Source organism: Ceratocystis lukuohia (assembly GCF_044167205.1).
Source record: "Ceratocystis lukuohia strain C4212 chromosome Unknown Supercontig2_pilon, whole genome shotgun sequence".
NCBI lineage: Eukaryota > Fungi > Ascomycota > Sordariomycetes > Microascales > Ceratocystidaceae > Ceratocystis > Ceratocystis lukuohia.
In genome coordinates, this window is record NW_027263521.1 from 4,625,795 (window position 1) to 4,647,582 (window position 21,788).

At 52.0% G+C, this 21,788-nt stretch overlaps 9 protein-coding genes across 9 annotated transcripts; 4 read left to right on the forward strand and 5 right to left on the reverse strand.

The window, feature by feature from the left end:
• Positions 1 to 1,195: 1,195 nt before the first annotated feature.
• On the reverse strand, positions 1,196 to 2,418 carry HOO65_021142 (Myosin regulatory light chain 1; the record flags this gene model as incomplete). Its single annotated transcript, XM_071006842.1, has 2 exons — positions 1,196 to 1,626; positions 1,752 to 2,418. 2 exons carry the CDS (start codon positions 2,416 to 2,418, stop codon positions 1,196 to 1,198), a joined length of 1,098 nt encoding a protein of 365 aa, XP_070861780.1.
• A 1,642-nt stretch (positions 2,419 to 4,060) lies between these two features.
• On the forward strand, positions 4,061 to 6,982 carry HOO65_021143 (Protein mesA; the record flags this gene model as incomplete). The annotated part of the gene is made up of 3 exons (XM_071006418.1): positions 4,061 to 5,122; positions 5,247 to 6,491; positions 6,557 to 6,982. 3 exons carry the CDS (start codon positions 4,061 to 4,063, stop codon positions 6,980 to 6,982), a joined length of 2,733 nt encoding a protein of 910 aa, XP_070861781.1.
• A 321-nt stretch (positions 6,983 to 7,303) lies between these two features.
• HOO65_021144 (S-formylglutathione hydrolase) lies at positions 7,304 to 8,292 on the reverse strand (the record flags this gene model as incomplete). Its single annotated transcript, XM_071006947.1, has 3 exons — positions 7,304 to 7,381; positions 7,459 to 7,563; positions 7,627 to 8,292. The coding sequence occupies 3 exons, from the start codon at positions 8,290 to 8,292 to the stop codon at positions 7,304 to 7,306; spliced, it is 849 nt and encodes a 282-aa protein (XP_070861782.1).
• Positions 8,293 to 9,049: 757 nt separating this feature from the next.
• HOO65_021145 (RNA polymerase Rpb6) lies at positions 9,050 to 9,663 on the reverse strand (the record flags this gene model as incomplete). Its single annotated transcript, XM_071007060.1, has 3 exons — positions 9,050 to 9,206; positions 9,302 to 9,556; positions 9,629 to 9,663. The coding sequence occupies 3 exons, from the start codon at positions 9,661 to 9,663 to the stop codon at positions 9,050 to 9,052; spliced, it is 447 nt and encodes a 148-aa protein (XP_070861783.1).
• A 608-nt stretch (positions 9,664 to 10,271) lies between these two features.
• HOO65_021146 (Transcription factor IIIA) lies at positions 10,272 to 12,309 on the forward strand (the record flags this gene model as incomplete). The annotated part of the gene is made up of 2 exons (XM_071006576.1): positions 10,272 to 10,494; positions 10,589 to 12,309. The coding sequence occupies 2 exons, from the start codon at positions 10,272 to 10,274 to the stop codon at positions 12,307 to 12,309; spliced, it is 1,944 nt and encodes a 647-aa protein (XP_070861784.1).
• Positions 12,310 to 12,386: 77 nt separating this feature from the next.
• HOO65_021147 (putative zinc transporter zip2) lies at positions 12,387 to 14,436 on the reverse strand (the record flags this gene model as incomplete). Its single annotated transcript, XM_071006569.1, has 4 exons — positions 12,387 to 12,419; positions 12,772 to 14,103; positions 14,154 to 14,284; positions 14,364 to 14,436. The coding sequence occupies 4 exons, from the start codon at positions 14,434 to 14,436 to the stop codon at positions 12,387 to 12,389; spliced, it is 1,569 nt and encodes a 522-aa protein (XP_070861785.1).
• Positions 14,437 to 15,546: 1,110 nt separating this feature from the next.
• HOO65_021148 (Mitochondrial nuclease) lies at positions 15,547 to 16,608 on the forward strand (the record flags this gene model as incomplete). Its single annotated transcript, XM_071000261.1, has 1 exon — positions 15,547 to 16,608. One exon carries the CDS (start codon positions 15,547 to 15,549, stop codon positions 16,606 to 16,608), a length of 1,062 nt encoding a protein of 353 aa, XP_070861786.1.
• A 292-nt stretch (positions 16,609 to 16,900) lies between these two features.
• Positions 16,901 to 18,997, reverse strand: HOO65_021149 (Polyadenylation factor subunit 2; the record flags this gene model as incomplete). The annotated part of the gene is made up of 3 exons (XM_071006559.1): positions 16,901 to 18,619; positions 18,716 to 18,831; positions 18,886 to 18,997. The coding sequence occupies 3 exons, from the start codon at positions 18,995 to 18,997 to the stop codon at positions 16,901 to 16,903; spliced, it is 1,947 nt and encodes a 648-aa protein (XP_070861787.1).
• A 975-nt stretch (positions 18,998 to 19,972) lies between these two features.
• Positions 19,973 to 21,618, forward strand: HOO65_021150 (Diacylglycerol O-acyltransferase 1C; the record flags this gene model as incomplete). The annotated part of the gene is made up of 2 exons (XM_071006690.1): positions 19,973 to 20,350; positions 20,407 to 21,618. The coding sequence occupies 2 exons, from the start codon at positions 19,973 to 19,975 to the stop codon at positions 21,616 to 21,618; spliced, it is 1,590 nt and encodes a 529-aa protein (XP_070861788.1).
• Between the last annotated feature and the right edge of the window lie 170 nt (positions 21,619 to 21,788).

Sequence of the window (21,788 nt, forward strand, 5' to 3'; positions counted from 1 at the left end):
GATGGAAGAAGAATCTGTCGCTGGCTGTCATGAGAGGAGGAAAATAAAAAGGAAGGAAGAAAGCAACTCCGTTAGAAACCAAACGAGCCGAAAGGATACATAATAAATCTTCTACCCACATCTTTCGGCTGAGATCTGTTAGCCAGCTAGACAGACAGCTAAGGCAGGCAGAGATGTGCTGCTGCTCACACTCACCTCACAGCTAATTTCAAATGACAAGTTCCATGTCCCCTCCCCCTTCTCCTCTCCATCTTGTCCACGCTCCTTTCTCTCTCTACCTAACGCTAGAAACAGGGCGGCTCCCACCTGCCAGCCAATCAACCAACCATGAGCCAGTTTCTTGATGCGTTATGCATTTGGGTTGCCTTTCGGGTACGACACAAACTAGGAGGCTGGTGTGCTATACATACGCACGTCTGCTAATACAGCCACCATGATGGCCGCAACAAGAAAACAAAACTCGAGCCAAACTTACCTTGAGCCGGCTTCCTTCTCTAGTGTTCATCAGCTCGCATCACATGACAGGGCAGCAGGCAAACGACCCCCAAGAAAAAGAACCTTGGATCATGAAATCGCACTTATTCTGCCTGGGCCATTATAGTTGTCAAGGATAAGTTATGACCAAACAAGGTCAGAGTTTATGCATCCACATAAGTAAACGCCCATGCAAATAGCGCGTTTATTCATCTAGTGCATTGCAGAAACTTAGACGCTCTGGCCAATTGGCATGCATCCCTTGGTGTGGTTCTCGAAGCTTCGGTGGGGTCTGAATCCTGCACTGCTTAATTGGCCTAAACAATGAAGGGATGGGAAGTGTGGAGTCGTAGTTAGACTAGCAAGGCTAGGGGCCCTAAGCCTCTAGTGGTTGGTAGTGGGTTTTGTGAAGGTTTTCTAGCACTCCTGCGCTGGAAATGGCCACTAATAACGCGTTAAAGACATAAAAGGACTGCTGAAACGAAAAATTTATGATGGATCTTTAGCCCTTGTCCTCTATGGCCTGGCTCGTGAGTCGCAAAAGTGAAATAGGGCATTAACTGATATCGTCATAGCATTAGCTAGCATGTCTATCGTTAGTGACTCTTATCGTTTCTCCCCAATCGGCACTTGCACCAATTCTGCACGGTTTGTCTGTAGTTTTGTTCTCTAATCACTGTGCAATGGACTCGGTATCTGTATCTCTGCTCCTCTTCGCCCACTATTCCTCCTCTTCCTGGTCCCGGGCCGAGCTACTATTACCCCCATTAATCATGCCATTGTTCACGAATTCTTGATACTTGAACACCTCGTTGCGTTTACCAAGTCCGCCTAGCCCAGCTGCCGCCATACTCTTTTTGCTAAAGGCGCGGCGGGCCGTGAAGCCGTTGATAACCTGGTCGATCTCGGTCTCTTTGAGTGGTCGCTCCCCTGCCTCGGGCACTGTATTTAAGAGCGCATCCTTGAGTTCTGCAAGATCGATTTGTCCTGAATCGTCATCGTCAAAGGCGCTAAATGCTGAGAGCAGCTCAGTGCTAGGTGACATTGCAGCAAGAGCTGAGGCAAGTGTGTTAATGAATATAGCCATTGACATTGTTTGTGGCGACGAGGACGGAAAGAAGGCGACGACATCGGAGGGGGTGGCGGGGAGGCCTAGGCGGTAGATATTAGCATTTAGTGGAGGTATGATGAGAAAAGAGTGCGATCCTTTCCAGAATAGGAATGACAGGGCAGCTATTCAGCATCGTGTATGGTAATAGTCTCTTGTTAGTACGCACCTAGCTGGTTCAACATGTCTGCCACATCCTCACGATTTACAAAACCGTCACTGTCTCTATCTAGTATCTGGAAACCCTCACGCAATGTCCGCACCTGCGCTGGCTGCAGCTGCGAAAGCGCATTGGCATTGGATACGGCATTGACCGTCTTGCGAGTCATTGTAGCTGTAGATGCCGTTGCTGCAGAGGTTGTCGAGGCAGCTCCAGGAGACTGGCCAAAGGCTGAGAGATGCAAGGCGCGTGGGGCAGGTGAAGGGGACCCAGGAGCTGTGGCAGCCGAGGGCAGAGAAGCTGGCGTGCCAGACGGAGTGCCAAACGGCGAGTACTGCGTATGTGGATTTAGAAAAGGGATAGATGATGTGGAGTTGTTGCGCGTGGAACGTGCGGCCGGTGTTCCGGGTTCGCGATCGGCACCGTTGGTAGATGCGGATGCTGAGATGGAGGCAGAAGCTGTTCGGGTGTGGAAGGGCGAGTTGAGCACACGCGGGGAAATACTAGGGCCAGGCGTGGTGACACCAGCTTGCTTGGTTGGTGATGTGGACGGTGTGATTTGGCGTAAAGGAGAGCCTGGCGCTGAAGCTGAGGCTGGTGATTCTGCGCGGCGAAAGGGCGAGCTGCGGGCTGGCGATCCGTAGCCAAGAGGCGATGGTCTGTAGGGACTAGCCATAGTTGGCTTTGGCTGGAGTGGTGTAGCCTTTTATAGCGTGGTTTGTTGTTGTACCGGGCCTGAGGGGGGGAGGCAGAAGCCAGGGAGGCAACGGTATTAGGAATCAAGCAAGAGCAAGGGAAGGATGTAGGCGGTGAGAAGTAGAAGATTTAGGGTTTGGATGGAGCGAGGGAGTAAGTAGAGAGCAAGTAAATAGAAGATAGGGCATGTAGGACCTGGCAATGGTGGTGATGGTTGGCTTAGATGAGTTTGTTCGTCTAAAAGTTCATCTGAAAGTAAACAAACAACACCAAATAGCAGGGAGATATGCACTAGGTGACATCTTATAAGTGGAGGGGCATCAAGTCCAAACAAAGTGCGTGCCAATACAAGTTGTGGCGCGCAATGTGGCAAACGTGGCGCCAATCTGAGAGGACACCATGAGCCGAAAAAAAACCAGCGAAGATCGACAAATCGCCAATACCACTAATTTGGCGATAGCATTGGCTCGAAGGAATCCGGCTAACAAATAGCAGGGAAGAAGCCCATCTTCGTTCTTCCATGGCGTCAAACTTCAGAAAGACGAGTGATGAGGGAGAGAATAGGGTTGCGCCCCTTGGTGAAATTCTCCAATAAGGGTTGGGATGATGCTGAACAAAGGGGGAGGGGATCCTCAGCAAAGAGGATATTCTTCTTTTCTCCTCTTGCTCTCTTGCTCTCTTACGCTTCTTGCCTGCGAACGATTCATGAGGGTCGAAGATAACCAACACAAGACAACCAACGGTTTGTGCCATTCCTCAGCAAGGCCTTGCTATTGCTGTCTCCTGGGTGTCTGTGTTCATACTGATAAACCCTAGGATCCTCCCTCTCCCCCCTTCTCTCAAGCCGGACCCCACAGAGAAGCCTTATCCAAACAACCCAGCAAATAAGCGCAAAGCATTGACCACGGCCTTTGCATTTATTTGGCTTGGTGACATTTTGAGACAAGCCCACAACGATAGAACGGAAACCCCTGTGCTAAGCTGGCTCTTCTGGACTTGGTTCTCTGTGCTTGTTGGTCCCTGGGTCTGGCTGCTCTGTGGCTGTTGATCAGTAGAAGCCCCTCCTTCCCATGGTCTCTCGTTTCTCTTGCTATATTCACGCTCAAAGTTGGCTTGTTTCTTACGTCTTTGTTTCCTGACCGGGTTGGAGTTTGCCTCCGTCTCGCAAGCAACGAATCTAACCATCTCTAGAGACAACCCCAGCTGAACTGCGTTGTGTTGTGCTGCTTGTGCTTCCTTCCTGTTCCCTTCCTGTGTTTCGCCTGCAACCTGCTTTGCTGTCACACACATACATAATACTGTACGTACATACTATACGCATATACCGTATGTACACGCATACACATACACATACAAGTAAACACAAACAGACATTCAGCTGGTGCTTGTGCTCTTGTATGATAGTGTCTATTACTCCCACTATTCCTGCTTTCGTGCCGCTCCTAGTTATTCAGCTTGTTGCTGTGCTTCCTTTCCCGCTCTAGTCCCTCCATTCGCTCAAACACACAAACGTAAACGGACCAACTCCACTCCCTCCAACTCGAAACACGGATCCTCTGCTGTGAGACATCGAGCCATTCTTATTTTTTTTTCCTTTATTATTCCTAATATATATATATATAATGGCCGCTCCTCCTCCACCCCTCCCCCCACCTGCCGTTCCTCGTCCTGGAATCTCGAGAGCCGAAACCGATCTTGGCACTGCCCACGCCCACGCTCACACCCACGTTCCCGTTGGCCCCTTTCTCTCTGCATCAGGCTCAGGCTCTTCTTCCTCTGCTGCACCCCAGCGCACTTCTCTGTCTTCGTTTCCTCCAGCCCGTTCCGAGTCGCAGCTCTCCCTAGCACAACTGGTGACACGCGCAGCCGGCCGATCACCAAACATCAACTCATCTAGTGGAGCCTCTATGAACAGTGGCCAGTTCTCATCCCATGCTCATAGTAATAGCCAAAACCACAACTCAAACCACAGCCATAGCCACAGTCACAGCCAAAACCACGCCTACAACAATAGCATGAGCCATAGCCAGAGTCTTGGCTATGGCCTGGATGGGCCCGACGGCTCAAAGTCCATCTCACAGCATTCCTCTCTGGATACCCCATCACGACGCAATCTTTCCGAGGGGCCTCACCCACTGCGCCGTCTCCGATCACAGTACCCACGTGGCTCAACTGAAAACCATGTCGAATATATCCTGGTAGCTTCCTTTGACATTGACCGCGGTCCTGTCATGGAGCACCAATATCCTGTAGCTATCACTGGTGACGAACACATGCTGGCGGAGCTTATGCTTCCTGATCAAGCTCATATGCGCCACCAGGACTGGACCATCTTCTTCCTACACAAAGACATTAGCCAGGAAGAAGAGGAAGCTGAGAAGCTAGCCAAGGCTGCGCGCAAACGCCGCCGTCAAAGGCGCCGTGATCGCGAGGCTGGCATTCTCTCGGCAGATGATGAGGATGACGGCGCAGACGAAGACGACGACTATGACGATTTCGACGACGATTATGACGATTTGGATGATGACGAACAATCAGACGCAGAGCCAGAGGGCGGCGAGGGCCCGCCGTTGATATACGTGTTAAATTTAGTTAATACAAAGCAGGACAAGACAGTGCGACGCGGAGCTGTGGTCAAGGCCATGTCAATCTGCACGCGTCATCCGTTTCTGCACATCTACAAGGTGAGACCAACACTTATTAGAAGCGACGGAAGAAAGAAAAAACATGGTAGCATAGCAGTGAAGGAGAAACGTAACTAGACAAGACTAAGCACAGGGCTAACCCATAATCCATTACCTTGTTTAGCCGCTCCTCCTTCTTGCCCTCGAGGAGTACTTCAAATCACCTGTCCCAGAAACACTCTCTATGCTATACGATGCTGTTAACGCCATGGACCTATCGCTCATGCCGCGGCTGACAGTCCTTGAACGCCACCTTCTCCAAGTTAGCGACAACAAGGAGCTCTTTGTGGAAAAGTTTGACCAAATGATCCAGATGCGCATGGCTGAAGACAGGCGCCAACTGGCACAACAGGCCGCAAATGGTGAGGATGAAGATGACGAAGGTTCTAACACTGGTGCTCCTCGCAATGGCCCTAAGTCTATCCCCCAAACTTATAGCGTTCCTAGGGATACGCATGAGTTTGAGAGCAAGGTCATGTACAAGGGTATTCCTATTCCCATAAAGGTCCCTGTGGCCATGATGCCCGAAAGCGTTGGTGATTTCTCCATCATCAAGCTGATCCAAAACTTCAGTGCTAGCTATGCCAAGTCTCCAACTGCCTACACCCCACATCCACACCTGACCACCAGCGGACCCAATACGCATCCTATTATTGTGCTCGTAAATGCACTGTTGACGCAGAAGCGCGTCATATTCCTAGGCCACAACATGCCCTCCGGAGATGTGGCTGAGGCTGTGCTTGCCGCCTGTGCCCTAGCCTCTGGTGGTGTTTTGCGTGGTTTTACGCGCCATGCCTTCCCATACACCGACCTGACCAAGATTGATGACCTGCTCAATGTCCCGGGCTTTATTGCAGGCGTGACTAATCCTACTTTCGAAATGCACCCTGAATGGTGGGATGTGCTTTGCGACTTGCCCAGCGGTAAAATTAAAATTAGTAGTAAGATCGAGGGTGGTGCAACCATGGAGGGCAGCGTATACTTCCAGCAACAGCACCCAAACTATGCCCAACTTGTCAACCACTACCAAACGGCGGCATCGTCCGTCAACGACTACACTGGCGATGTGGCTTTCATGAACGACATTCTTAAGGCTATAAACTCACGTGCTGGCGAGCGGGTCGTGCGGGCAAAATGGCGCGACTGGGTCGGCAAGTTCACTCGCATCGCTGCTACCTTTGAAGAGACAGTGTATGGTGCTAGTGCCTTGTATATTGGTGGCGATGAAGGTGAGCAGCCGACCCTACCGGGCTTGGCTGGCCATGGCTATGTGTGGCCAGATGAAGTGTCCAAGAATAAGGAACTAGCTGGCAATGTGACGCGTATTGAGGGCTGGCGAAATACCCGAAGCTACTACAGCTTTATCCAGGTGAGTGCTGGACAGTAATATTACAGTGCCGGCAAAGTAGCAATTCTCTAACACAGTCCTCTTAGGACCTGGCGCAACTATACAATGTCCGCCCCCTTAAAAACATCGACCTTTACCACATGCAGGATCGCCTACGCACCCAGCGCCTTACACCTTCGCAAAGCAAGGATCTCTACCTTGCCTTTTGCAAGACAATCTTTACCTACGATGAAATATGTCTCCTGCTCTCGGCCGCCCCAGAGTCGCATGCTGGCCTTTTTTACCTCGCGCTCGGCCTGTTCCACAAAGATCGAGAAGTGCGGCTCCATGTAGCTGATCTGCTGGAGCGCATTAGCGAGCACGATGCTGGCCGTCATTGGTGGGCAGCACTAGGGCGGTTTGAGAAGGTGGCTTTTCAGCGCACAAAACGTGACCAAGAGACCGAGATGCGTGCGCGAATAGAAAAGGAAAAAGAGGGCCGATCTCCTGAGTTTGACCGCAGAATAAGCTAACGCTGATTGAGCAAGCAAGGACTATAGTTATACGCGGCTATTCTCATTTTAAGTAAGCAATTGGGGAGGAAGAGATGCATTGCATGTTGAGTGCGTGGTTAGAGTTCAGCATGTATGGCATGTCAGATGCATGGGGTGTCTACGATATGTAAAGATATAAAGATGCACACTTATTTGCAACAAACAATGGACTAGACTGGTGAATAAATTGTCACTTGGTTGTGTCATCTCATTAACGACCCAGCGATGCCACGCAAGGGGCTTATATAATCAAAATAAAGCTAGATCTCCCTCACCAGACTTCATTGTGCTTTGTAAATCTTACAATAGGAACTTGGCAGCATGCTTGATGTGGTCCTCGCCAAACGAAGAGATGAAGAAATAGGAATGGTCGTAGCCCTATGTTGAGACGATGGTGTTAGTGCATGTGACGCGAGCACAAGTGTATGTGTCAATGTGAGCAAATACTAGCATACCTCCTGGTATCGCACGGTCAGACCATCGAGACCGGCTTCCTTGGCTGCAGTCTCAAAGTTCTCGGGCAGCAGTTGCTGCTGCTTGTAGAAATTATCAGCGGTTCCCTAGGCGAATATAGCCACTAGTTAGCTTCCACTCTCACAAGCGTGGCTTCTTCATATACCCACTACGTCAATCAATGCGTTTAGAGGGCCTTTCCAGCCCTTAACCAGCTCCGTCGCATCATGTTTCTTCCACTCCTCGCGATCTTCGCCTAAATATCCCGCAAACGCCTTCTGGCCCCAAGGGCAGTTCACTGGGTTAGAAATTGGCGCCCAGGCTGACACACTCTTGTACATGCCGGGGTTCTTGAGGTACAACGTAAGCGCTCCATGCCCACCCATAGAGTGCCCTGCGATGCTAACCCGCGAGCCATCCAGTTCGGTGAATTGCGCAAAGAGTGCTGCCGGTAACTCGTCTGTCACATAGCTTTGCATACGGTAGTGGGCTGACCAGGGCTCCTGTGTCGCATCAACGTAGAAGCCAGCTGCACTACCGAAGTCCCAGCTGGTATGTTCCTCGGGCAGATCTAGCCCACGGGGAGATGTGTCGGGCCACACAAGTGCTAGGCCTGCACGTGCTGCATGTTGGTGCAGGAAGCCCTTCTCCGTGCAGTTGTCAGGTGTGCAGGTCAGGCCCGAGAGATACACGAGCACAGGCGCTGGGGCGGCGCTGCTCGCGCCCGGCGGAATGAAAATGTTGACAGCCATAGGAGTTCCAGTAGTAGTGGAAGCATGAGAAAGCTTGAGAATACGGCCTCCAGAGGCGGCGATGGTGGTCTTGATTTCAAACATGGCTGCAGAAACTAGACGTCCAGGCGAGTGAGGAGGGTAAGTACAAAATGAAAAGTCAAATAGAGGCTAGTCAGCTGCGGCTATGCTGCGGCTATGAGTGAAGAAGAGATATTGAAATGTTGTATCTATAAATGTTCTCAAGGCTGAGAAAACTGCCGAATAGACAAGGTCAACGATTTAGCAGTTGCCGCTTTTGAGCTTCGGCTGGCGGGGTACCAGGGTTTCTTGTAAGCCGAAATAACCCTAAGGGATTTAAAGAAGCAAAAGAGACACAATGATCAAGGTTTATATCAAAGGATACCGAAGACATTCACCAAAGGGCTATAAACAGACAGAAAAGCCCAGAAAAAGTGTTTTCCAAAGACATGTTATTTAGTTGGTGAGAGGACGAGTAAACAAAGTCCGCCAAAATCCCAGACGCCGTGATGATGATTGGGGAGGAGTATCGTGAAGGTGTATGGAACTGTATAGTGAGTAAGTGGAATAGAGATGCCCATGTTCATGTGCGTGTGCACACGGTAGTGGCGCTAACACCACCAGGAAAAAGAAGTACGCAAGACAAAATCAAAGCCCGGCAAAACGGAAACAGGTTTTAGGAAACAAGCAAACAGAGCGAGAGAAACAGGGAGAATCGACGAGAAGATGAAAAGAAACAAAGAGAAGGAAGGGAGCAGAGAGACACCGCAAAAACTGCCACCAAGACTGCCAGAACTGGAGCATGAGAGACAGGCAGACACTGCCAAGGCTACCCCCCAGCTTACTGCAGCAATTCTTCGCAAGTCCAGTCTTCGTAGTAGCCGTCAGGCAGGTATCGCCGCACAATCAATGGAATCTTCTTCTCGCGCAGCTCTTTTATAGCGATCTGAAGAGGATCAGATTCGCCCTCAAGATCAACCAGCACGGGAGCGTTGAGACTGGATGAGAGAAGGTGTTAGTAGGGTTTGCGCATGTGCCGAAAAGCCGTAATTATCCATGGTGATCCATAGTTGCCGGCAGCAATTGCACGTACCTGATCTGCAGGGCGCGTGTGCCTAGGATACGCGCACGTTCGTATTTGGTCATGTACGGCGTGGTTGTGCGCTCGCTATCGGGGATCTTCTTGTCTTTGTGCGACATGTCGTTGGCACGGTTAGCTAGAGCCGCAGGGTCGCCTGAGAGCACGATATTGTCGGCGTCGTCGTCGGCATTGGGGATGCGCTCCCCGTCCTCGTCTTCGAGGTCTTCAAGAACATCGATCTCGTCCTCATCGTAGTAGGGCTCTTCGCTAGAGGAGGGGGGAGTGTGGGTGTTAGCAAGCAGGCTTGTAGGCAGGGTTAGGGTAGGGGGAGAGACTCACGCATCGTAGCCGCCGTGATCCTCGTTGTCAGACATGGTAGCAAAAAGAGTGTGAGGGTAGTTTCTAGTAGGGGGACAAACTGATGATCTTTGCTCGAGACGAAGAAGAAGAAAGAAACGACGCCATCAAAGCAGCTTGTGTTCAAGGCTGGGCAAGGCTGGTCTAGATGATAAGAAGAAAAATGCTTATCAGCTTAGCCGGTAATTAGCCAAGGGGAAGGTTTACCCACTTATTTTCGGCAAAGACAAGAAGTGAAGCTAGGCCCCCACCAAAGTTTTATTTCACCGCCTTTTTCTATGAGATTCTGCCGCTTTTTTTTTTGAGATTGATCTTTGGGGTTTTTGACTTTTTTTACATGAATTTAAGCTCTTTTCTTGTTGCTTGACACTCTTCTAAATTTGTGTGGCAATCGTTTTTCATATTCTTTGTCGAGCCGCTGTGTGCGTATTTGTGCGTTTTTCTGTGTCGTTCGAGCTAATCACGGCTGTGTATCGTCTACGTTGTCGCCTCATTGGAGTTGTCTCCGCCTTAGTTTCCATACCTAATCGATTACCTACCACGGTCCGTTCACCGATTAGCTATTCTTTGGCTGCCCTAACACAGTTTTGCTGCTGCCGCTGCTGCCGTTGCTACCCTCGGCGCTATGCCGAAAAGAAAGGCTGAAGAGGCCGATGAGGTGCTGCCTAATGGCAATGGCGATGCTAATTCGGAAGTCGTATCAGCTGCGGCTTTGATATCCCAGGAAGCTCTTGGTAGTCAGCCACATGCCGAAACAGCAGACGCGGCGATGAAGGTGGAAAACCAAGATCTAGAGCTTCTGCCGCCTCCGGCAAAAAGAAGTCGACGTTCAAGGCCCAAAGCCACAGGTTTGTCTCTCCCTGGAAACTTCGTACTAGAAGCCCTCCCCCCCTCCCCATGTCTGTGAAGGGCTAGTAATAACCACTTTTGCTTCCTCTACAGCCCCCATCTCGGATGCGAGCAGCTCAGACGAAGAATACGAAAGCGATGTCTCCGATTGTTCAGATTTCTCGACAGACTCCGGCCCTAGCAGGCCCTCCACTTCCTGTGACTCCCCAGCACCAAAGACTAGGGTCCGACCCAAGAACCAAATCTGCAAATGGCCCGGATGTACGAAGCGGTATAACAGACCGGCTCGTTTGGAGAGCCACATGCGGTCCCACACAGGAGAGCGGCCCTTTGCCTGCGTCTTCCCTGGTTGCGACAAGACCTACATAGAAGCAAAGCATTTAGCCCAGCATGTCGAGGGCAAGCACGAGGGCAAGCGTAATCACAAGTGCTTCTACGCCGATTGCGGACGTGCCTTCTTCACATCGACTCGCCTGAGCCGACACGTTAACTCACATATAAAGGCTGAACAGTTTAAGTGCAAGGGCTATAACGACTGCAAGCAAGTGTTCCGCCGGCGCGACACACTCAACCGACACGTTCGTCAGGTCCACCTGAACCTGCCAGGCTATACGTGCCCTGAAAAGGACTGCCCCAAGGCTTTTTCCTCGTCAGGTGCCTTGCGAAACCACCGACGTCGCATGCATGGCGAGCTCAAGCACTTTTGCGACGAATGCAAGATCACTGTTGACGGCCAGGTACGCAGTCTGGGCTTCACCACAGTCTCAGAATTGCGCGCACACTTTAAGACAGCACATATGACGTGCTCCTTCTGCACTTACCGCTGCACGTATCCCAGCGAGATGGACCGCCACGTGAGTATTCATCACTCGGCTCAGACTGTCATCGACCGGAAGACTGTAGCGTGTCCGTGGCCTGGTTGTGAGAAGAAGTTCACTAAGCGAAGCAACCTTAATACTCATATCAAGAGCTCGCACGACGGCTACCGCTTCGTTTGCGGCCTAATTGATCTTTCTACTAGTGACGGGCTTGCCGATTGGGACAATGCAAACGGCTGCCACGAGGGCTTTGTGACTAAAGCAAATCTCGAAAGCCACATTCGCCATGTGCATCTTGGCCTACAGCGGACGTCTACTGCGATAGGAAAACCGAAGAATCTAGTAGAGGAGCTAGCCGGTGCTGATGATGCCCAGAAACGCACCCTACTGTGTGGGTGTGGACGCGGATTTATCCGCTACCATGACTTGCAGGTCCATGTAGAACTGGACCATGGGGGAGACAGCCGGGAGGTGGGCTATACCTATACCCAAGAAACTGGTCAGGGTCATAGCCAGCAACACCCCCTCTCGTTTAAGATGGGCTTGGGATCCGGGGTTCCCTCTGTCTTGCCCTATAGCAATAGTACTGACCAACATGGCCTTCCCCTTACCCCACAAACCACCAAGCCATCTCTTTACCCTGTCGATCCCATTGCCCTCAACCCTGGCCAAGCCACCGGCCAGACAGATTCCAGTAGCTCGCCGGCATATGCATCTGGCATGCCTCTCATCCCCCTGTCCATGCAGCACCAGAATCTTGGATTCCAATCAGCCTTCGTCTCGCCTGCGCTGACGCCCCAAGCACACCAATCCTTTGGCAGCAATCAGCCCATGGATGGCCTGTCATATGGCTCGGAAGGGCCCGGGCCTGATACTATGGGGATGGCAATGGGTTTGGACCTATCACAGGTCATAGACACATCACTATCAAGCACATACCCCCCCGAAATGTCTGCAGTTCCAACAGCGGAGACTGCTGAAGCAGCGACTGTGTAGCAAGCAGCAGCTGTCTTTGGTGGAGGCTGCGATGGGGGCTATGGCTCAAGATATGATGTCAGACCTTGCGACGGGAGTTATAGCAGTGCGTATAGCGACGGCTGGATGAGCTACGGGATGTTTCATCCGTGGTCATAAAATTTCTCTTTTCTCCTATTCTCCTCTGCTATAAGCACAGAGATAACAATTTCCCTTTTCATTTCTTTCCTTTTTTGTCACCTACAGGCACTACAAAACCAAAAAGTTAACATAGATATTCACCACATAGGATTATGGATAGGATCACGGTCACATACTATTAGTGATTTACATAGAGCAGAATACGATTTACGAATGCCATCAGAATGCCAAGGCTAAACAGAGAAATGTTGATACAATGATAATCCAAGAATGCCAGAAACCCTCTACTACAACTCCTTTCGTGATTCTGCGTCTTCAATGGCTTACAAGACACCCACTGACCCCCATCAGTGCCATGCCCACAAAGGCAAACCAGGCGCAGATATCACGATCATGCCTTAGGGCCAAACCCTCGCTAAATAGTTGTAGCCCAACGCCGACCATGATGCCAGCCGTAGTGGCAAACAGTAGGCCATACATGGCGTCACTGGGGGCTGAACTGGCCAATCGGAACCACAGTGCTGCGATGCCAGCACCTAAAGGTTGACTCAGTCCACCAAGAAGAGCGCTCCATATAATAGCACGCGGCCGCGAGTTGAGAGCGAGATATAGCGGCAGCGCGAGAGAGAAGCCCTCGGCAATGTTGTGCACCAGTAGTGCCAGGAAAACAGAAAGTCCTAACGCCGGGTTGGCGTGGTTTGTCGCATATGTGATGAAGCCCTCAGGGAACTTGTGTAGTCCAATGGCAATGGATGTTTGCAGCCCGATGGAGAGGAATGGTGTGGTTGGTACGTGGTGGTGGTGCTGTTGTGCCTCAAGGTCGTTGGCATTGTGGCTATGGCTGTGGCTATGGTTATGGCCGTGGCCGTGGCCGTGGCCATGACTGTGGCTGCGACTAGGCCGTGGGGAAGGACATGGAGATGGAGATAGCGATGGCGACAAAGACGGTGACAGCAGAGGTGAGTGCATGTGAGCTAGGGCAGGCGAGTCAACTGCAATCGGCTTCGGTCGTGGTGCCCGGCTCGGCCGTCGTGACGACTTGTGGGAGTGGCTAAGGCTTGACGAGTGGCTGCGATCTGAATAGCCGCGCTGCGGCATACGCCGACCTTTCTTTTTGCCCTGACCGCGGCCTAGACTCCGGCCGCGAATTTTAAAGCATGTATTGCCGCAAGGGTCTCGATAGCCGTAGCATGGGCCTGTCTGATCACAGTTGGCCTTGGTATCTTGAATAAACGACATCACCTGTGCACGTACACCATCTGCTGGCCGCGACGGCGCAATGGCATCACGGCTGAGAAGGGGCGTAGTTTCAGAGAGGGGGCGGGACAGCGGGTGTGGGTGTGCTGGCGGGTCAGGAGGGGTGTGTGAGTGGCACACGGCGCTTGAGGCTGTTTCGCTCTCGGTTTCGGTCTCGCTGTGCTCGTGGTCACATTCGACCACATGCGAAGGCATGAACTGGTGGAGGAATCGCGAGACAGCCCCGATGCCAACTACGCCAACACCAAAGGACGAGATCATGGCAAGACCCGCTGATGTATCAGAAAGCCCAGAGCCTTCCAAGTACTCGCGGGATGATGGCAAGATGCTAAACAGCGAAGAGAAGATCTGCAAACTGATGTTAGCCAGAGGAACTTTGTACAAGAAGAGATCGGATGAAAAGACAAAGAGAGCGGGCTGTTTGTGTGTGAAGTAGAAGAAACATAAAGCAAAACAATTAAACACACCATAACGCCAAAGCTTAGACTGAGTGAGGCTGCCAGGAAAGTATCGCTCTGCTGGATGCGGAACGACCGCCATCGTGGCACATGCGTTGTTATCAGATCGACGCAGATGATAGAGGCACCAAGGACACAAGCTACAAGTTATGACATAGGTTAGACAGCCGGCCCTCTACATACTACTGCACTATAGCGCACAGCTTCCATCCAACTTACCTAGAGCACTGACAATGCACATAATCCAGCCCCGTGTGTCATTGCTGATATCAGCGTCAGGCGTGATACCCATATTGAGCCTCTTTCTCGGCTTAGCGTGATGCAGGAAGCTCAAGATTCTGGGGTGATGTGGATGAAGCGGGCCGAAAATGTGGAGCCAGACTAGACTCGACAAGAGCGAGGGAGGGGCGAGGAGAAAGGGAAAGTGTGGAGGAAAAGGGAAAGAAGATATCAGACGAAGAAGGAGGAAAATGAAAAGAAGATATCAGACGAAAAAAAGAGGAAAGAAGAAGATAATAGGAAGGGATAAATCAAGAAGAGAAAGAGCTAAAAAGCGAGGCAGCTTCTCCCTCCCCACATACGGCAAGCGGTAACTGCTATGTTTAGAGCAAAGCTTTTTTTCCAGCAAGCGACCAACGATAACAGCAAATAAACAGACAGATATGTCCCAAGTTGGCAGCAAAGCGAGTTAACAGTGATAGCAGCAGTCCAGGAATTTCAAAATAGCGAAAACAAAAGCGACAAGACAAATTGGGAGAGATATGGACAGACAGAATGGCTGCCGCAGAGAGCGACGGAACTGGGAGGTCAAGGATGAACGAGGTAAGCACACTTGACAATCCGCAAAAACACAAACGGATCAAGACAGACCATTGCTTTATTAAATCTAGACAAAACTTTGGAGGCGAGCGATTTCTCAGCGGGCGACAGGAAGTAAGAGTCAACAAAGAAGCAGAACAATAGAACTAGAACAGGGAAACTAACTACTAACACTAGAAAAAATCATGGCTTTGTCGGCTTCTTATATAGTCTCACTATCAAGCATCATCAAGGGCCCTAGGTCTTTCCATTCCTATCCCATCAGCCACCTAGCAGCCTGGAGGCACGTTCGCATTTTGGGGAGAACCCTGATGGCCTCCAGGCATGTTTTGGGAGAGTGGGCTGACCAAGCCGAGTACCCTGACGGCACATAACCCTAGACCCTAGTACATGTGTAACGAAAAGCGGTGTGCCAGAGTGACTGACAATATGGCGGGCAGAACTTAAGGCGGTAAGCGGTGTATGTGGCAGCACTTGGAGCTGAATCCGTCACGGCAAATTTAATGTACAGCCAAAGTGCGCTGCGATTTTTACTGGCAACTTTATATTTGGCTCATATTTACCTACTTGCCTCCCGCCTATCATGTCCAAATCTAGTTTTGCCCTCATGGCCGCCCTCGGCGCTGGCGGAGGAGCTGCCGCAACCGCTGCTCTGTTTTCGATGCGCTCCGACGCCCACGAAGCCGCCCCATTCAAGAGTATTCCTGTTCCAGGCCCTGTGACCGCTTCGCCATCGATGATTGTTTCGCCGGGGGGCGCCCACGGAAGTGCTGTAATGCCACCACTGGCCGGCGCGGGCGCGGGCGCGGGCTCGGCCGTTGTCGCCGGCTCTGACTCCGCTGTCGGCGGCCTTAGCCCCGTCAATCCAGCGGGCATCTTTGACTATGGCTTCACAGGCTGCGTCAGCGATGTGGCAATCCGCTCGGCGCTGGCCAGCGGCTTTGACCGCGAGCGGCGCAATCCCGCATGGGTCGCAGAGCACATTACACGTGAATCATTGGCCCAACGTGGTGGTGACCGCAAGAATAGTACATTTGTTGAGGACACTGATATTCCCAGCAAGTTCCGTGCTCTGCTGCGCGATTACTACCGTAGTGGCTTTGATCGCGGCCACCAGGTGCCTGCAGCCGACTGCAAATGGGGGCAGGCAGCCATGGACGACACTTTCTTCCTCAGCAACATGTGCCCGCAGGTTGGCGATGGCTTCAACCGGGATTACTGGGCGCATTTTGAGGACTTTTGCCGCAGATTAACGCACAAGTATCCTAGCGTACGCGTTGTCACCGGCCCGCTCTATCTGCCGAAGCGCGAAGCAGACGGCAAGTGGTATGTCAAGTATGAGGTGATTGGCAGTCCGCCCAACGTGGCTGTGCCCACGCACTTTTACAAGGTTATTTATGCCGAAGACGGCCGCGATGGTGGCAACGTAGCTATTGGTGCATTTGTGTTGCCTAATGCGGTAATCCCCAACCACAAGCCGCTCCGGGACTTTGAAGTGCCCTTGGAGGCTGTTGAACGTGCGAGTGGACTCGAGTTTGCCGAGAAGCTGCCGGTACAGAGACGGCGCAGGCTCTGTACGGATGCGGACTGCTCTCTGGTGATCAAGGAGTACGCAAAACAACAACAGGTGTTTACAAAGAAATAGAGTCAGTTAAGTTAGGGTTGGATGGAACATGGGAGGAATAGGTGTAGAAGCATTGAACTAGACATTATACCTATCGAGTATTGTTATGAGGTAGGATGGGCCAGGAGAGTTGTGTGGGCATAAGCAGGGGCTGTTCAAGGTTAGACTGTACGAAAAAAAAAAGGCTTTTTTATCTGTCACTGTGAAACGTGAGGTGCGCTATAACATAGGCTGTAGTGTGCTGCAGATTGCTTTGCTTTAGCGCACTGTGAAAACCAAAGCATCATTCAATCCTATTCTAATCTCAGCACCCCTACCGTCTATAAGCGCCTGACCATCCTTGCTGATACCCTCCGTTGCTGTTACCCATGTCCTCTTGATTTAGCCCCGATGCTTGCCGTCGGTCATCGCCATATCCAGACCCTGCGGTATCCTGCCCTTGGCTCTGTCCATATCCATTCATACCGGGAATTGGCGGTGGCGGCGGCGGTACTGAAAAGCCAGGGATTCCTGGAATATCGCCAGCCATGCCTCCAGACGGGGCCATGCCGGGTGGGGGTGGTGGAATTGGCACACCGGCCTTTTGCATTAGTTCAGCTAGTTTGGCTAGGTCTGCAGGATTTGACGGGTCCAAGCCTGCCAGGGCATTGGGACCCAGACCTTGAAGGAAGGGCGGCGGCGGGATGGCACCGTTGGGCCGAGGCATACCGGGAATTGGCAATGGCATGCCCGGTGGTGGGACAGGGATTCCTCCTGCTCCGAGCGGGGGCGGCGGTGGAGGTGCTCCGCCCAGGCCCATGGGCAGACCGGGGATTCCAGGCAACCCAGGGAGCCCAGGGGCAGCAGCCCGTATGGGCATCTTCTGGTCAACCAGGCCATCCGCTTCATCGTCCGACTCCTGCTCATCTTCGCCCTGGCGTGGCTTGAATGCGCCACGGCGATCCCACGTCCCTAATGCGACGGCGGCGTTCTCGCCAATGTGGTAGCGGTCGTTAACAAAGTCGGTGTCGCCTGGCCGCGGACGCGCCCAGAAGCGCGTCAGCCTGTCATTGGAACCCGAGGCTAGCACATGGCCCAGAGGATGCCAGTCGAGTGACCATACAGCAAAGTCATGAGCATATTGCACTTTGTGAGCTGGGTAAATGCTCTGGGCTGGGGCGCTGGCTGGGTCCGGCGCATCATATGGAGCAAGGCCGGTGGTTTGGCCGGGTGGTGTGTTGGGCTCGTCCAGCAGGTAGTGATACAATGAGCCATCGTGGCCACCTGTGGTCAGCAGGTTGGGGTGAATAGGGTGCCAGGCCAGTGTAGTAATGTCCTTTTCATTGCCTTTGAGCAGTGCGATGTCGCGCATCATCCGCAAGTCGAAGACGCGCGCAGTCTGGTCACGTGCCGAGGTGGCAAAGCAAACGCCGCGCACGCGTTCAAAAAGCGTCTTAGTGATGGTGTTTTTATGGCCGTGGAGTGTGGTTAGGCAGCGGCCGCTTCGTGGATCCCAGAGCTTGACTAGATGGTCTTTAGACCCAGACACAAGCAGGCCTTTTGTGGGGTGCCAGTCGCAGGTTTTGACATCCCATCCATGGCTCTTCAGTGTCGTTTCTTCCAAGGTACTGGCGAAATCGAAGACCTTGAGCGTTGAATCGTCGCTGGCTGTCACGAACTTGGAGTCATTGGGGCTAAAAGCCAGATCACGAATAGGATCCGTGTGAGCAGCCACACTTTCGAGATTGTTAAAGTTAGGCTGCCAGTACTTGACAAGGCCGTCGTGGTCGCCTGAGATGAGCCAGTCGTTGTTGTTAGAGTAGCTGAGGGCTCGAATGGCTGAGTCATGGGCCTGCATGATGGTTTCAAAATTGAAGCCGGTGCCGTTCCAAAGGGTGAATTCGCCACTACTAGAAGCAGTGAGCAGCCGACGGCCCTCGGGGGTCCATCGCACAACATTGATGGGGTGCTTAATTTTGTTAAGGGACGAATGGAGGTGTTTGGCGGGAATGGAGTCAGCAGCTTGGGTGACTCGGGCTGAAGGAGGGATCATCTAGGTAGAGGCGGAGAAGTGTTAGACAAGTAGATGGACAGTGCTAGAGGGATAGAGCAGAGGCAGAGTAGGGGTAGGAGGGAGGGCCATACATACATCAACCATGTAACTAGGACTGGGACGTTCGTGCTCGCCGCGGTAGTGTCGGCGGTACTTGTGGCCCCTACTTTCCATCCAATGGGCGACTGTCGAGCTGTAGTCGGTGACGGGTCCTAACGGTGTCAGCTGGGGTTATTCTGGCTGATAAATAGTATTTGCTGGCTTACTGCGTGTGCGTGAGCGGAAAGCGCCTTCGGCGGGTGCGCCGCGATCGCCTTTGTCGGGCCGGTCCGGCCGGTCGCCGCCAAACTCCTGGCCGCGGGCCTCGAAGTGGGCCATTTCGGCGAGCGAGGGAGACAGACGAAAAGAAAAAGGTAGTGGTGGGATTGAGGTGGGAGCGGTAATCTGCGACAGGCACAACGGGACAAGAGCGCGCTTGGTGTAAGGACGGAGAGACGCAGAGAGTTGGGCGTGCGACGGTAGCCCTAGCTGCAAGGGCTAATCAGGAAAGAGCACCAAAGAAAAGCACCTAAAATGGGCGGATTATAGTGCTCAATGGAGAAAGTAAAGGTGGTGATGGCTGCAATGTTCGCGATCAAATTCAAGCTTGGAGGTTAGCCCAGCTGCAGAAAAATAGTGGAGCTGACTCGGTGACTGTTCGGTCAGCAGAAGGAGGCGTAATTATCGGTTGAATACAGTTAGCGGTCGTGCGCATGGGTACTGTGTTACACTAGCCTGGCTCACATGTTAAGAGCGGGGCTTTATACTTCGGGTAAACACCGGGGATACTTGGATCCACCTCTCCACAAAGCTCTCCACAAAACAGCTCTCTTGACTTCAATACGTCACTTGACTCTCGTCGTCTCTTGTTGTTCTTCTACTCCTATTCTCTTGCCCTCGCTTGGTGGCATCTTCGTCTTCTTATTGACTACGCTTCCATCGAGAATTCCTCTTTACTCCCTCCCCATTGCTCTGATTGGCTGGCTTGCTGGTTGGCTGGCCTGTGTCAGCAAGAATCCGCCCTGCTCTCGTCGTTGAGTGTGGAAGCGAGAAGTCTTGTTTAATATTGTTTTAATATTGTTTTTTAATTCTTCCTATTAATCCCGCTTTAGCTCCTTTAATTCCTTTGTTTTCTCTTATTCTTTTATTCTTTTTCATTCCTGCCAACATCTCCATTCCCTGTTTGTTATGTCTTGGAGCTCCCATTGCTGCGACGTTCTCCTAAGCTGATTAGCTAGCCTATATATACATATATCGACCTTTGTCCTTTCTGCGCATCCTCTCTTCGTTTCCCTCGCCTTTGTGTTGGCTGCGATGTCCTCTGACGTTCAAATCTCTTCGCCTTCAGCTCTCTCCAGTATGGCTCATCGTCGCATTGGAGCTCGCACGCTTTCGGCCGAGCTCCATAGCTCTAAGCCCAACGACAGCCCCGCGAGTGCAGAGAGCCTTATAGCTTCCCCTTTAGCTTCTGAAGCTAATACCGTCGCTTCCAAGGCTGATTCTGCCAAGGCCGCCCGTGTCCTTGCCTTCAAACGCAAATACCGCCATGTTGCTGCCGTCCATCAGAGGGTGCAGCCGACAGTTCTTAGCCACGATGCAACCTCGACACCAAGTTTCTTGGGCTTTCGCAATCTGATGGTCATTGTGTTGGTGGTGGGCAATCTGCGGCTGATGATGGAGAACATCCAGAAGGTAGGGCGACTCTTGTCCATCTCTATCTTTCTTTCCTGCTAACCATTGCCTTTTAGTATGGCGTCCTCATTTGCTTCTCTTGCCATAACTACCCCCGATCTGACGTTTTTCTTGGCCTCGGCCTCTACTTTCTAATCCCATGCCACCTTTTCTTCGCCTATCTCATCGAACTTGTGGCTGCCCGTCGCGCTGTGGCCAAGAATCGATTTTCCAAAGACGGCCCGTCAGACGAGCAGCGGCGCCGTTTCCAGACCGTGTGGCGTATAGTGGCTTTTTTCCACACAATCAACATGACCGTCTTGCTCGTCGCTACCACGCTGGTCGTCTACTACCGCATCTTCCATCCCTTGATTGGCACTCTAACCGAGTTCCACGCCATAATTGTGTGGCTTAAGACCGCGTCGTATGCCCTGACCAACCGCGATTTGCGACACGCCTACTTGCACCCACCCAAGAGCGAGCTGGCCAAGCTTCCGCCGCTTTATGACTCGTGCCCTTATCCCCAAAATGTCACCATGGGTAGCTTGGTATATTTTTGGTGGGCGCCTACGCTCGTGTACCAGCCGGTGTACCCCCGCACCGACAAGATCCGCTGGGTGTTTGTCGGCAAGCGCATGGCTGAGGTCTTTGCCCTGAGTGTCTTCATTTGGTTCATGAGCGCCCAATATGCTGTGCCAGTGCTAAACAACTCGCTGCCCGTTATCCACGACCTAGACATGTTCTCGATCCTTGAGCGCCTGCTCAAGCTGTCAACCATCTCGTTGGTGATCTGGTTAGCCGGCTTTTTTGCGCTTTTCCAATCGTCGCTGAACGCGCTAGCCGAGGTTATGCGCTTTGGTGACCGGTCGTTTTACGACGACTGGTGGAACAGCTACTCGCTAGGCATGTACTGGCGGACCTGGAACAAGCCGGTGAACCAGTTCTTCCGCCGCCATCTCTACTCGCCGCTTGTGGGCAGAGGCTGGGGTGCGACACCTGCTAGTATTTTCGTATTTTTTCTCTCGGCTGTCTTGCACGAACTCCTAGTGGGGGTGCCGACGCATAACATCATTGGCGTGGCATTCATGGGCATGTTTATCCAGATGCCGCTGATTCTGATGACACAGCCGCTGGAAAAGATGGATAGTCCTGCGGGCAAGCTACTGGGCAACTCGATCTTCTGGATATCCTTTACTATTTTCGGGCAGCCGTTTGCGGCATTGATGTATTTCTATGCCTGGCAGGCCAAATACGGCAGTATGAGTGGGAACAGAGTGGACTCATTTTAGAGGGGCTGTTGTGCGCGTGTATGGATGTATTCGCGTGCGTTTGTGTGTATTGTTAATATCTAATAAGAGGTTGTGTTGCCTCGTCCTATCTTGCCTCGCCGGTGATCATGGTGATTATTGTGTGTTCATTCTAGCTATGCTAGGCTGACGTAGATTCTGATGCGCTTATA